We start from the raw sequence: 15,000 nt of genomic DNA, 5'->3' as shown, positions 1-15,000 counted from the left end.
TCCTGAAGATATTGGGTTTTTGGATATTGGGTGAATGAAATGAAACGCCATTCGTCTAATCAAGTAAAAACAGGCACTGAATACGTCATTTTAATGTATTAATTATGATATGGTAGCACTAGCAACATGTCATGAATGTTTTTGGTTTGAAACATCGGAGCTACAGTATATGGAAAAAAAAACGATTTTTGCGAGTTTATACTGTTTATTTTACAGTGGGATGCATGTACAGTGCAAAAGTGAAGTATGTAGGTATTACGATTGAGAACTTCACTTGTATTCACGACAGGATGTCAGCAAAAGCCCCAAGAGCATGAGGAAACTTCGACTGCGGAAATCTGAACGCAAACCCTCAGACGAAGAGTTTAGTGTCCGGAAAAGTAAGTCGCCTGGTCCCAGCTATTATTCTAAGTCCACACAATGTGTACTCCGGCCAGCAAAGAAAAGTGAAAGTGAAAGTGAAAGCCCATTGGGAAACTCCAACTCCCATTGTCATTGTGACACAGCACTCCACAGCACACAAGTGAACACTGCACACTGCACACAACGAAATTGCATTTATGCCTCACCCGTGCAAGGGGGCAGCCCTCAGTGGCGCCCCATGGGGAGCAGTGCGGTGGGACGGTACCATGCTCAGGGTACCTCAGTCATGGAGGAGGATGGGGGAGAGCACTGGATTGATTACTCCCCCCACCAACCTGGCGGGTCGGGAGTCGAACCGGCAACCTTTGGGATGCAAGTCTGATGCCCTAACCGCTCACCCATGACTGTCCTTCTCACCCATGACTGCCCGTAAAAGTAGCAGGAGAGAAGTGTTGAGGTTGGCATACGGTATTTCGGTCGCATGGGTTGTCTGTCAATTTGTTCCTTCAGTTATTTGAGTTCATCAAGAACATCTCAATACACGAAAAAGGCAAGAGAACAAGCTGCTTCAAATTTTATAAAGTCCTCCAAGTGCCATACACAGACCAGGATTTGCCCCTGTACTTAAAGCGATGGTTCGGAGTAGAATCACCCTAATGCCATTTGAACCGTGACACCCATCCACCTTTACACCCGAAGTGTTTTCTGCCGCAGGCTTACATCAACAGAGTTGCCGTGTTATTCGATGTTTATTCCGGTTAGCTTGACTCAAGCGCATATGGATACTGGGCACCGTCTCCAAACTTTCCCCACAAAAATAACATGTCATGACACCAAACTTCTGCAGTAGCACAAATATGGTCTGTACTCACGAAACGAAGCATTTGGAAGTTTGGAAATAGTCCAGGAGTTTATTATTATCAACACAAGCCGAATAGCTTCTCTGCTGCTAAAGCTGCGCCAACGTTACTTCCGTCATCTAAGACAAGCATGTAAGAGTCCTCAACGAAGCTCATAATATGCACAATGAAAAGTGAATTCAGCATCAGTATTGATAACGAAAATCATTGTCTAATTGATAGTAGGTAAGATTTGAAATATCTTTTAAGTATGTCCTTGAAAATATAAGCCTTAATCACAATTCAGTGAAAACTTTTTTAACACTCTCGTCTGGAAGTTTGTTGAAGACTTTTACGGGCTTGTCTCATATGACGGAAGTAACGTTGGCACAGCTTTAGCAGCAGAGAAGCTATTCAGCTTGTGTTGATAATACTAAACTCCTGGACTATTTCCAAACTTCCAAATGCTTCGTTTCGTGAGTACAGACCATATTTGTGCTACTGCAGAAGTTTGGTGTAATGACATGTTATTTTTGTGGGGAAAGTTTGGAGACGGTGCGCAGTATCCATATGCGCTTGAGTCAAGCTAACCGGAATAAACATCGAATAACACGGCAACTCTGTTGATGTAAGTCTGCGGCAGAAAACACTTCGGGTGTAAAGGTGGATGGGTGTCACGGTTCAAATGGCATTAGGGTGATTCTACTCCGAACCATCGCTTTAAGGGCTATTGAAGGTGGCCTCCTTTACAATAGACCCCACTTTCACTAAGTGCCCTGAAAATATGTGTTAATTGTTTTGAAAGATTTCTTTATATAACACGTCATATTTTATGTGAAACTGCATAACATTAAAATGATATTGGGGGCCGCCACACCGGATAAGACGACCCCAAGGGAAGTAAACGGCCCTGGAGACATAGGTTCCCCACCCCTGGCTGCATTATAATCAGGCCTGCATGTGGTACTTGGTTTTCTCCATCCTCACTTGAATTATTCTGTTGCCTCCCCAGAGAGAGGGGCAAGAACAGAGAAACAAGGCTATATACAACAGGAAATGACGAGAGGAATATTTAGAAATTAAGGTGCTGTTTCCACGTAGCTGGATATTTTTATATGTGGATATTTTTTTCTCCTGGTTGCATTGGTTTTGCATTCGTTTTGGCCTTCCGTTTCCACATAGCAGATATTTAAAATCCAGGTATAAAAAGCAGGAGAAAAAAATATCCTGTTTAGGGGGCTGAAACGCATTTGTTACAATGGAGGATTTATTTTTATCCACATGTTGCATTTACACCTCAACAGGAGAAAAAAATACCCTGCTAAAAAAATATCCTGCTACGTGGAAACGGCACCTAAGCCATCGTCGACCAGAGAGGTCATTTTCTCTTCATGTGTGTGTTCAGGTACGGCAGCTCTGGAGGAAGACGCTCAGATCCTGAAGGTGATCGAGGCCTACTGCACCAGTGCCAAAACAAGACAAACGCTCAACTCCAGTAAGAGACCAATGCCATTGTATTGTAACACTCAGACCTGGCCAAGACATGGTTATTTTGTATTTCAGATGTGTTAATGTCCAATATTTGCAAAATCAACATGGTGCTTCACTCTCACCCTTTCAAATTCGGAGAAACTGAGAGTCTGGCTGCTTTCAATAGATACACTGACCTTCCTGGTCTGTAGATACCGGTACTTTGTGTAAACTCAAAAACCATTGTGCCTCCCTACTAGGGCTGGGCAATATGGAAAAAAAACTACATCACGATATGGATTATTTTATATCACGATAACGATATATGTCACGGCAGTTATTCTCTTTATTTGGTCTTTATTTATTCATGTCGCAAAGCAACCTTTCTTTCAAATAGATCTTTTTATTGGTAATTTAACAGTTACATGAACTGAGTGTATATTGTGACAACATGAAATGTAATTAAATGATATTCAATCGTATAAAATTGATAAAATTACTATCACGATATAAACGATATAGGAGAAAGGTCACGATATACACTTTTATATCACGATAACGATATATATTATCGTCATATCGCCCAGCCCTACTCCCTACTATTTTTCTTGTGTGCATTTTATGGCTGAAAATGTCATGCATTGCATACTCCAACTAAAGTTCAACATAATCCTTATTGCTGTGTTCAATATTCATTCCTCTCTTCACTGATTGCCTAATTGCAAAATCTGCTGCTTGTTTGGCTGTCCGTCTGTATTTCTATAGTAGGATGCAAATACTGAATGAGATTTGACTATGCAAAATACTGCAGAATGTATCAGTTGTCTTGGTTTGCAGATACAAGAGTAACTTTCCCTCTTGCCTTTGCTGTCTCTAACTGTGTGCTCTCTCTTTTTCTCTTTCCCTTTCCATTCATCCGCCTCTTTTTAATTATTAAATATCTCTTTACACTCTCCTTTGTTTCCTCCCTTTTACTCCCGTATTGTCCCTCGAAACCTTATGAATTATTTCTTATCCTACCTCAATATATTTGGGTTTCCTTGCACCCCTCTTCCTATCCCGACCGCCATTTTGTATCATTTGAACCTTGACCTTAACCCCACCCAACCCACATCGCAGCATGGCAGGGGACAGATTTGATGCATAACCATGTGCTGGTCGAAGTCGACCAATCGGGAGTGGATGGCGTGGGCGTTCAGGGCGGGGTCATTCGCCTGGAATCCTCTGATCTTTCAGAAGACTCGGACTATGACAGTATATGGACAGCCCATAGTTACAGACTGGGTTCCGTCTCTCGTAAGAGCTGCTGCTCCTACATCTCTCATCAGAACTAAAAAAAAGCACCACCACCTCCCGTCCTTTTGTTTACTTTTAAGTTTTCACTCCAATAGACTGTGACCTTGTTTTTTATTTTCTTGTTTTTTATTTATTATTTGTTATTTTGTGTGTAGTCCCGGTTATTTGTGACTGTTTCAGTTTGAATGATCCGTTTTTGTTTTTGTTTTTTAATCTTCCATTAGACAGGCCACTTCCTGTGGTTGTTTTCTGTGTTTTCACTTGTATATTTCTGTAGTTTGTTTGTACAGCTAGTTTTTAGTTCTCCATTCACTTTCTGTGTAGATTGGAGTATGTGTTGTCGAGGCTCTCTGTGTTTGGGTGTTCAGGTGATGGGACAGGATTTTGAGGATATGTTCTGTGAGAAGAACTCCAAATATCTCTCAGTCTTCGCATACCTAAATGCCCTCACAGGGGTGGACGGGACCTTTTGAACGTTTCATATATTTAGGGCCCATATTGTCCTTGTATAGCAAATTGTCCTCATATTGAACACACACACACACACACACACACACACACACACACACACACACACACACACACACACACACACACACACACACACACACACACACACACACACACACACACACACATTCTATAGTAAAAATGACAACATTTGCTGTAAATACGACTGCAATAGCAGTGAATCCTTCAAAGGGGTACTCTGCCATGACAGTGCATAAGTGTATAAAGGGCAGAACTTATAATGATACACAAGGATTTTTCTTTTCTTGGCCTTATGAATAGATGAAGAGAAGTACAGACTCTATCCAGCAAAGCCTTTTGAGAGACATAAGTCGTCCATATTGTGTTGGCACCTGCTATACATACGACTACGCCAATGACCTGCTGGTCTGTCCCTTCCAAGGACTTTTGATCGTTGTTGCAACAGCCACTACAACTGACATAATGCTTGTCATATTTTCACATATGCAAAGCATAGATTCTCTGTGCTCTATGAATGACAGGGATTCAATGCTCTTGAATGCCTACGTTTGGCACAGCCACTGGTTGTCCTTCAAAACACAAATAATAAAATGATTTATGAAGGAAAACATGTAAGTGTAAAGTAAAGGTAATGCTTAGATGCATATTTAAATGGTGCTTATTGTTACCTTTCTTTTCCAAAATGCCCTATAATACTACAGCTAGAAATCTGTGACACAGAGATGACATACAGTAAGGTGGTTGTGATCATGGATTGTGAATGGCCATGGCATAAGACTGCACAGTACCAGTATCAGTAGTATGCTATCATTTTGTGAAAAAAAGTCCTTAAAATGGATGGTCAGTGTTAAAAATAATAGAAGGACCGAAAGGTTTTCTGTTAAATGTATCTTTATAGTATACATAATCTCCAGATAGCACACGAATGCTTTATAACTTTTATATGAATGACTCCTTGTTCTGAAATAAAAGATATCTATATTTTTGTATAACCCTTTTTGCATAGATTTTTATGATACATTATGTATGTAGTAGTGATGGGCAACTTAGATTCAGAGGCTGCAATCCATTGCCATATATACCTGCTCGCACCTGTGCAGTTACAATTGATTTTGAAAATGGAGTGTCATTAACTATTTAGGAGTTACTTTACTCCTCTATCTGACTGAACTGGGGTGCGTTTCTCAAAACCATAGTTGCTAACGTGGTTAGCTACTTTGTTGTTTGCAATGCAATTTCCCATTGCCAACTACCGAAGTTGATAACAGGCTAACAACTACGCTTTAGAGAATTGCACACCAGGGGTGAGTTTCTCAAAAGAGATGTTGTTAGCCTGTCAGCAACTTCGGTAGTTGCCAATGGGAAAATGCATTGAAAACAGCAAAGTAGCTAAGGTAGTTAGCAACTTTGGTTTTGAGAAATTCACCACAGGTGTGCTAATTGGAAGCAGCTTTATTTTGTAAATGGCTGGATCAAACATATGACACAGGATTGTGGCTTTGGAAGTCACGCTACCAGCACTGCCCTATTGGCGGATACATTCAGCAAGTTTTTATATTTTTGCTCTGTAGTTACATTTTTGCTAGTGTATATATATTTGTTTTTTACTTTTTTTGGAAGCCATGCTGGAGAAGTTGATGTTAAAGATCAACACACTCATCTGAACAGCTGGAAACCGAAGAAGAGTGATGAGGAAAGAAGAGCTCATCAGTTTTACAATACAGAGTGAATGGCGACCACTGTCGGAAGCAGACTCTGAACTAGCTCTCACACGTGGGGAACTTGAGGGGTAGATTTCAACAGAGTGTGATCTCCATGTGTTTGGCGTATCATGTGTGTGTTCTTGATGTTGCCTGCTCGTAGTGACTGCATGATTCTTTCTCCTCACACCTCCACCAACCAGTCACGTGTATCTTTTCAGTGTTGTGTTTTTCTTCCTTTCACCTTCAGTACAAACATCCACTTATTATTAGTCGGTGTCATTGTCAATCACTGTGGTGTATGGTCCACCATTGGCTAATCTTAACTGATGACACGCCCTCTTACCTTTATACAAACAGGATCCAGGAAGGAGTCGGGACCTCACATGCTCTTCCCTGAGGAGGAGAAAATCATCGTGGAGGAGACCAAGAGCAATGGCCAAACCGTTGTGGAGGAGAGGTCAGAGATTTTTTTGTAAAAAGTTTTTGGTAACACTTTATAATAATGTCTGCTTATAAAGCATTAATAACACTTAGTAAATAATTAATTAATGATGAACAAAACATTAACAAATGTTTGTAAATGACTAGGAAATGTTATGTTAATATCTTATATTTATCAAACATTTACAAATTGCTTGTAAATGAATAAAATACTTTGTTATAAGTTATGTCAAATCTTGAATATATTATTTGTAGATATTTTATTTAAGCATTAATAAAACTTAGTTAATAATAAAAAAAACATTTGTTAATGTTTTGTTCATCATTAGTTAATTATTTACTACTAAGCAGACATTATTATGAAGTGCTACCAAGTTTTTTTTTTTGTCCAGGGTCATCTTTGACATTTGATGATATTTCGTCTTTGGCTGTATGTACTGTATAATACAAATTTCTTCTGTAAAATTAAACTGAGAAATGCCTGTTGTTGTCTTAAAGGAGTTTGGTGGACACCGTATATGCTTTAAGGGATGAGGTCCAGGAACTGAAGCAGGTGAGTGATCCAGTGCTTCTTCTGTGTTTTGAAAAATGTTTATGTGGTGGCTCAACTCAAAAGCACTCAATTTGCACATTATCAAAATTATGTCTGTGTGCTCTATCCTAGACTCTAGGACCTAGACTCACCCAGCCCTAATTTTGATAATAAATTTGCGAATTGAGTGCTAGACATCATGTGGCAAAAATAATTGCAACCTAATTAGGGGTGCTTGACATTTCTTCTCATTTTTTCAACACAAACTACGGCGTTCACAAGGTGTGCCTTTGTTGTTTAACATCCTGTCATGTCGTCGACTACAGGACAACAAGAGGATGAAGAGGACGCTGGAGGAAGAGCAGAGGGCCCGGAAGGAGCTGGAGAAAGCCATCCGGAAGGTTCTGAAGAACTCAAACGACCCCACCTGGGACGAGACCAACCTGTGACGAACCCACACCAGGTCCCCAACGTTCAATATCAGTGCTGCAAACTGAGACTGTATGGAGGCTTGGGGACAGAGACCAACATGTGCCACCCAGGCTCCCTACTGTACATGTGAACCCCCACACTCCACCAACCATGATGTAATGGGGGACTTGAGAGTGACACCAAGACTCCTACACTACACAAGGTCCCCACTCCCATAGCATTTCTGCAGTATGCAGACTTAGGGATGTGAGAAGACCAACTGCTGACGTCCCATACAAGGACCTCACTCCACCTCTCATAGCATTGCTACAGAGATTCAGGCTGTACGGCAACTTGTTGACTAGTGAGGGCATGACTATGAGAAATGGGATGAGTACAATCAGTGACATTAGCAAACCTCCACAAGGCTAACAACACACACACGTGATTGCTGCAGATTCAGACAGTAATAATTGGGGGACTTGAGAAAGACCAACCTGTGACACCGAGGCTCTCACACAAGGTCCCCCACACACTACTACACCATTGCTGCAGATTCTGGGGACAAATGTGACTTTACTTTGAGAAGTGGGAAGAGATCAACTGTTGGCATCCCACACAAGTCCCCCCACTCCACCACCCACAGAATTGCTTCCAGGCTCATACAGGCTCACAGCACCCATACTGTAGGTATCATGCAGCAGGGCTTGACATTAACTTTTTCACCCACCTGCCACTGTGGCTAGTGGTTTTCCTGAGTCACTAGCCATTCAGGTATTCCAGTAGCCACAGATTTTATATTGTTTTTTTTCTTCATCGTGATGGTGTACGTCTAACCTTAAAAGATGAGTTGCTAAAGCAAGATAGACCTATATAGCTTTCTACATGGAAGTATACCAAGTAAATAGAAACAGAGTTACTGATCTTTTTCTTGAACTTACAAACAATTGATACACAAGGGGCAAACAGAATATAGGCTACTACAATGTGTATGTCATACCAAGGAATAAGTTGCCAGCCAAATTGGCTAGTGACACTGAAAGTATTACTAGCCACAGCCAAGTTTTACCAGCATTTGGCCGGTTGGCAGGTGCCAGTGTCAAGCCCTGTCCTGCAGATTCAGAGAGTATGGGGACTCAGCGACTTGGGGACAGGACGGGAACTTGACTGTGAAAAGAAGCCATTAAAAAAAAGCGTTTTTTAAGAGTCATGAGATGAGAGCCATGGTAAAGGTTTTAAAATAAAGATGTTTGGGCAGAGACCAATTTGTGACCTATAGACTGTGAAAAGGTCTCCCATAAGATAGGTGCAGATTCAGACAGCGCTATTGGAGGTTAGGTGGTTGAGAGACACAGCTGCGGTGTTCAAAACGAAAACCATCAAAGGTGATTTGGGTCTATCAAGTTTTCAACTAGATGGGAAAAGGGGTGTAGACGTTTGGATTCTGGAAGTACTGTAATGTGTATTTGACTGTGAGATATTCTTCAAAATGAAAACTGTGTACAGTAGAGTTGATGAGAACTATGCTAAAGCTTTAAACTGGAGGATGTATGATGTTCATTATGTACAAAAGTTAAATCAATTCTTAAAGTTTCCTTTGTAAAAGTTTTATCTTTTACCTGACATGTTTTGACAGTGAAACTTCCGTCTTCATCAGTGGGTCATATGGATGTTGATGTGTGTCATGTAGGGCTGTAACGATACACTCGACTCACAATTCGATTCGTATCACGATTTTTGACCTATGGTTCGATACACCACACGATTTCACATTTTCCAATATTATAAAATAAAATTATGAATAAAAACTTTGATAGTTTATACGAACAATATGTTACAAGAGGCTATAATATATTTTTTTAAGTTTACATGTGATAATGATGATGATTTGAAGCTTGGAAGCACTATCACTTCATATCATTTGTTTTTTTCTGGACTGATGGGAAACAAAACTTTGAAAGGGCGTATCACGATACTGCCTCCTTGTATCACGATACAGTGTCGTGACTCTGTGTATCACGATTTCTCGGTTCGATACAATATCGTTACAGCCCTAGTGACGTGCTTTTAAATATGTCAGGTAACAGATGCAACTTTTACATGACTGAAACAAAGTAAACTTTAAGAATAGGTTTAAACTGGAGGAGTTGTATGAGTTGTGATGGTGATGGAGATTTGGACAAGCTTTTGAGAGAACACTAGAGATCCAAATCAACATGGCCCGTGATGCAAGCTCGGGATGCAAGCTCGTGATGCAAGGCTCAACATCAAAGGTTTTATTCAATATCTTGCAAAAAATATAGATTAGTAGAAGTTATTTTCTCATTTGCAATGGATGTTGAATGAGGGAAAGGCCCGCACCCAAAAAATAAACACTGCGCTGTTTGACGGTCGGCAAACCTTGCAACACCAAAGCAAGATGAGAGGAGTGAAATGGATTTGCGGCCAAGGACTAAATGACCTCTGACGGTGGCAGTGGTGGACCAATCAGTTGAGCCAGCTTTCACTCCGACCTTAACCTGACTATCATGGGTTCCAATTCCAACCCGTTTCAATGAGTTCCTCCTCATGCGAGATGTTTCCAATGGAAAACTACAGAACAATACTGGAAGCTTTTGAGAATCGTTCTTTTTCAGACGTAATTTTCTTTTTGTTTATTGTCTTTATTTTGATGTGAGGAATTTTATTTTGGATTTTTTTATTACCTCTGTTTTATGCTTTGTCATTTGATAATCATGGAGTTTTGACTTTTTGATGCTTTTTTCAGTAATATTTCCTTCCCTTTGTAATATTATTATGTACATATACTGTATTAATATACTGTTTGTATTGTGAATTATGCTAAGAGATGTGCCTTTGAAATCAATTTCTTAAAATTGCTTGCATTTCTAGCACTTTTCTTGGCATTTCAATATGATCTTCAAACGCACTATACATTTAAAATGAACAAAAAAAGAATGCAAATCTACTTTTGCGACATAAATGTCTATATTCTTCCACTAATTTATGTATTTAAAAGACATATTCTGCTGTTGAGACTGTAACTGATGAGAAGGTGAGCTCTCCACATGATACTTCCTCTCTCTCTCTCTCTCTCTCTCTCTCTCTCTCTCTCTCTCTCTCTCTCTCTCTCTCTCTCTCTCTCTCTCTCTCTCTCTCTCTCTCTCTCTCTTCTCTCTCCCACTTCTCCCCTCTTTTAAGCTTGTATCACTGTGTCTGAGGATTAAACCAGTAAAGAGAGTCTTGTGTCCCGTCTCCTTTGTCCTCTAAAGGGCTGTAACCTTAACTTAACTGATGGCATGACATGCTATCTATCCCTTAGGTCCACGCACGCACGCCAGGCATTGCTACAACTCTCCCTTAGAATACACACTTATACATACAGACACAGATATGTGTACTTCAGTAGTGGATGATGACACAGCAGTCACACCCCATTATTGAAAACACTTATCCCTTCTCTTGAAACTGTCATTGTTTCAACCACATGTCTGTCAGCATGGGTGACGACTGCTCCGTTTTGTTTTGACGCAACTAGAAAAAAAACATCTTTAAGCATTCACCACACATATTACCTGGTCAAAAATATGTCAACTTCTGCAAGAATGTATTGGTCCTTAACATGTATTGTCTCCTTACAGTCTTGCTCAATAGCATAGAATACTAACTCTTTCCATTTGTGATGCCTTATTTTGCAAGCCTTAATGTATTACTGTATACACCTACAGTATATTCTGATATTAAATATTCTTTTATCCTGGTGGTAAAATCATTTTCCATTGGTCCCCAGTGTGTCTGACCACTGCTCTGTGCCTGTGCATTGTAGTTCTGGTTTTACAATTGAGGGCAGGACTGGACTGACCATCTGGCATAGCGGGCATTTCCCGGTGGGCCTTGCACCCTTGTGTGTCCCTATTTTTAGAAATGTAAAAAATATAAATATATATTTTTTAAATTAGCATTTCTGAAAATAGGGGACCACAAGGGTGCGGGGCCCACCCGTGACTCAGTTCTGTGCCGCAAATTTTGAGGGGTGGGGGCTTTAAGCCAAAAGTGCCGGGCCCTATTTCTCCGTGAGTCCAGGCCTGCATGAGGGGGAGATGAGGCCTTCCTCTGCCCATGCAGAGAGCCTGCCAGCTGGACTCGACTCTCCAGTGTGATATCAACACCCCCCCCCCCTCTCATATGCTTTGTTCGCTACCTTTTCTCCTTCCCCCTCAGGGGAGAACAAGAGGACAGTTTCTAAGCTGTGCCCAGTCATTGTGGACGGTGTAAGCCGCAAAGTCCCTGCCCACCTAATTCTGCCATTGTGCCCATGCAGTGCCCACCTCCTCTTCCTCTCCTCTGTTGTTGTGTTGTGCTGTGCTGTGTGGTGTTGTGTGCCGTTGTGTGGTGTTGTCTTCTCTGTAATCCAGGATTTTCCCCCTCCAGACCGAAGGATGGGTGGATGGAGAGAGGAGCAAATGAAGAGGATGGAGGTGGATGAAGGACAGAACATGAGAGTGAGGGAGAGAGAGAGGAATGTAGTCATTGAAGGAGAGGTGTAATGTGTGAGGTGTGTGTGTGTGTGTGTGTGTGTGTGTGTGTGTGTGTGTGTGTGTGTGTGTGTGTGTGTGTGTGTGTGTGTGTGTGTGTGTGTGTGTGTGTGTGTGTGTGTGTGTGTGTGCGCGGGTCTGTGTGTGTGTGTGTGTGTGTGTGTGGAGAGAGGGAGATGGAGAGTCTTGGACATGCGTTTGTGTGTGTGTGAGAGAGGGTGTAGCAGTTCAGGGAGCTATTGGGCCGTTGTGTTTTTGTCTGTGTGAAGAGAGATGGGTATTGGGTTTGCTTGGCCAGCCAAAAGGGGGATCAGAGAAGAGAGTGGACAGGTGAAGTGCTATTTGGAGTGGGGGCCAGAGAGAGAGAGAGAGAGAGAGAGAGTGATGGGCCACAGAAAAGGGAATTAGAAAGAGATGGGGTGGGGTGAGAGAGAGAGAAGGAGATGGGCTCCAGAGAGAGAGAGGGGGGGGGGGGGGGGGCCAAAGGCAGAGAGAGGAATAGGAGAGAGAGCCAGTGGGAGGTGGACTTTGGACTTCATAGAGAGAGAGAGGGGGGGGAGGGGTGCAATCCAGCAGATAGAAGGAGAGAGATGGGCCCCGGAGAGAGAGAAAGTAGCAGAAAGACTCCAGAGAGAGAGAGAGAGAGAGAGAGAGAGCAAAGTTACAGAGAAGGGAGAAGAATAGCAGGAGAACATGAAAGAGACTGAATCTATGTATGAGACAGAGACAGAGAAAGAAGAGAGAGTGCGGAAGATCTAGAGGACTAGAGGGAGGGAGATGGGCTCCATGCCTGCAGCTGATGGGCTTGGCTGGAGGCCCTTTGCCTCTCCAGCTCCACGACCACCTTACCTCCACAGTAGAGCACTCCTGCATGTGGAGGAAATGGAGCGGGGGGTGGGTTTGGGTCTGGACCATTGTGTGGTCGGTCTTTAGCCGTCATTATGGCTTATGTTCTCACAGCCGGTCAGGCTTGTACGGTAGTGTTCCCTACGATCCTGTTTCCTATAACAAGGAGGGCGAGGACGAGGAGACTTTTCTTTCCCTCTCTCTCCCAGCCACTTTGGTGTTTTGGCATTTGCTAATGTGATGTGTTTGTGAAGATTCCCATTCATTCAGGTAAAATGCATACAGGTATACACTGTAAAAGCTGGTGGACCCCAAAAGTTCCCTGAGGATCCCCAGAGGGTTCTCTGAGGAACGTAGCATCTCTTAAAAGCACCCTAAGGTTCCACAGAGAACCGTCTTCCTCAGTGGTTCCTTGTCATTACACGAACTAGTAATTTCTACACTGCAGTCAAAAGTGGTTAGTGTTACCTACACAACTCACTGGACTTTCTTCTGACAAAGGTGCAGAAAACATATATTGACAACCATTTACTACATTCTATATTTCTGTGCCCCTCTACATAATTGTTGGCATGAATTAGGTTTTTTTTTTTTAAATGAAATGCTCTTCACACAAATTACTTTTGTCTGTAATAGCACCATCAATTGGAGTAAGTCATGCAGCGAAAAAGTCAAAAGGTTGTTTGCATATTTATGTTTACATGATGCTGCTGCCTGCTCTTTCAGCATTGTTGAAAAAATGTTTTGTGTTGAAAAATAATGCAATGGTAGAGCAATGATGCTAAGGGACGAGTGAATTGCATTGTGGGAGATTACATCTCCAGCATAGACAGTGGCGTGGAGCGAGGCTTGGCTCCCCTTTTGTCTGGGACCAGAAAAGGCAGAGATGACATTTAGGGAAGAGAATGACACGCACACAAGACATTTACATGAAAACAAAGCACTGTTTTCTGAATGTGATGTGTGGTGTGTATGTGTGCATGCATGCATGTGTGCGTGTGTGCGTGCGTGTCCATGCATGCATGTGTGCGTGCGTGTGCATACAGTAGCCTATGTCTCTGTGAGTCTCTGTGTACAAGCACATGTTGTGTGTTCTGTGACATTGGCGCGCACACGTGTGTGTGTGGGTGTGTGGGTGTGTTTGTGTGTGTGTGCGGGTGTGTGTGTGTGTGTGTGCGTGTGTGTGTGAGCGTGCGTGTGCGTGTGCGTGTGTGTGTGTGTGCGTGTGCGGGTCTGTGTGTGTGTACTGTATGACTGTCTGCACATGTGTTTCTTCAAACAAGAAGTGGAAAATGTTACCTGTCTCTAATTACCATGTTGTGTATAGCGTTGACTCAGTGTGGCGGCGTGTGGCTAAAAGGCTAAGGCTTTTCTGTTTTGTAGAGAGTGCGGCAAACACAGAGGACAGGATGGAGATTACCCACACAGGGAGGGCCGCATTGTCTCACAGAAGAAAGGAGTCACACAAAGACAGTCTTAAGAGTAGAAATTTCAAAAGCTTCTCAACTTTCAAGATCTGTTTAGTGCTTTGAATGACTTTTGTCTGGTGAATGGAAGGCGGATGATGATGATGATGATGATGATGATGATGATGATGATGATGATGTCTTGGTGGTGATGATGATGATGATGATGATGATGATGATGATGATGATGATGATGTGTTGGTGGTGATGGATCTTATTGTCATTATCAAAACTATAACAATAACAACATCTGTTGTTTTTTTCTATTTTGTTGGCGGAAATTAGTGGTACTAGCCTAGCTTCTCATTGTTAAAAAGGAATGCTTTCCAGCAGGCTAAATTTGCTCTCACAATATCCTTAGATGACCTGTAGATCAACTCTGTATTTGCTCTGATCACTCTGAATGACTTTAGCTTTGGACTTTCACTATTCACAGCCCAGACTGCCCTCACATGCATGATCAAAGTGGACACAGACAGACAGTGAATGTAACTCAACACGTGCCTCAAATGTCACGTTAGACACATTAGAACTACGAAAGTGCAAAACAGTCTGACCCACCATTGCTAACCACCAGAGAGAGTAGAGAGAGAGAGAGGTTCCATT

At 42.0% G+C, this 15,000-nt stretch overlaps 1 protein-coding gene across 1 annotated transcript in view; it reads left to right on the top strand.

Annotated features, from left to right (window-relative positions):
- The window catches only part of arhgef7b (Rho guanine nucleotide exchange factor (GEF) 7b), a 57,565-nt gene extending 46,790 nt beyond the window's left edge, over nt 1-10,775 (top strand). The window contains exons 17-21 of the mRNA XM_063212340.1: nt 290-380; nt 2,608-2,697; nt 6,521-6,620; nt 7,103-7,157; nt 7,463-10,775. Of these exons, the coding sequence (XP_063068410.1) occupies nt 290-380; nt 2,608-2,697; nt 6,521-6,620; nt 7,103-7,157; nt 7,463-7,585 (459 nt within the window). The 3' untranslated portion in view covers nt 7,586-10,775. The remainder of the gene's footprint in view (nt 1-289; nt 381-2,607; nt 2,698-6,520; nt 6,621-7,102; nt 7,158-7,462) is intronic.
- The last annotated feature ends 4,225 nt before the right edge of the window (nt 10,776-15,000 follow it).

The sequence above is a fragment of the Engraulis encrasicolus genome, chromosome 12, assembly GCF_034702125.1.
Source record: "Engraulis encrasicolus isolate BLACKSEA-1 chromosome 12, IST_EnEncr_1.0, whole genome shotgun sequence".
In the NCBI taxonomy this organism is placed as follows: domain Eukaryota; kingdom Metazoa; phylum Chordata; class Actinopteri; order Clupeiformes; family Engraulidae; genus Engraulis; species Engraulis encrasicolus.
The sequence above is the reverse complement of the archived record's forward strand: the minus strand, read 5'-3'. Positions and strand labels throughout refer to the sequence as shown.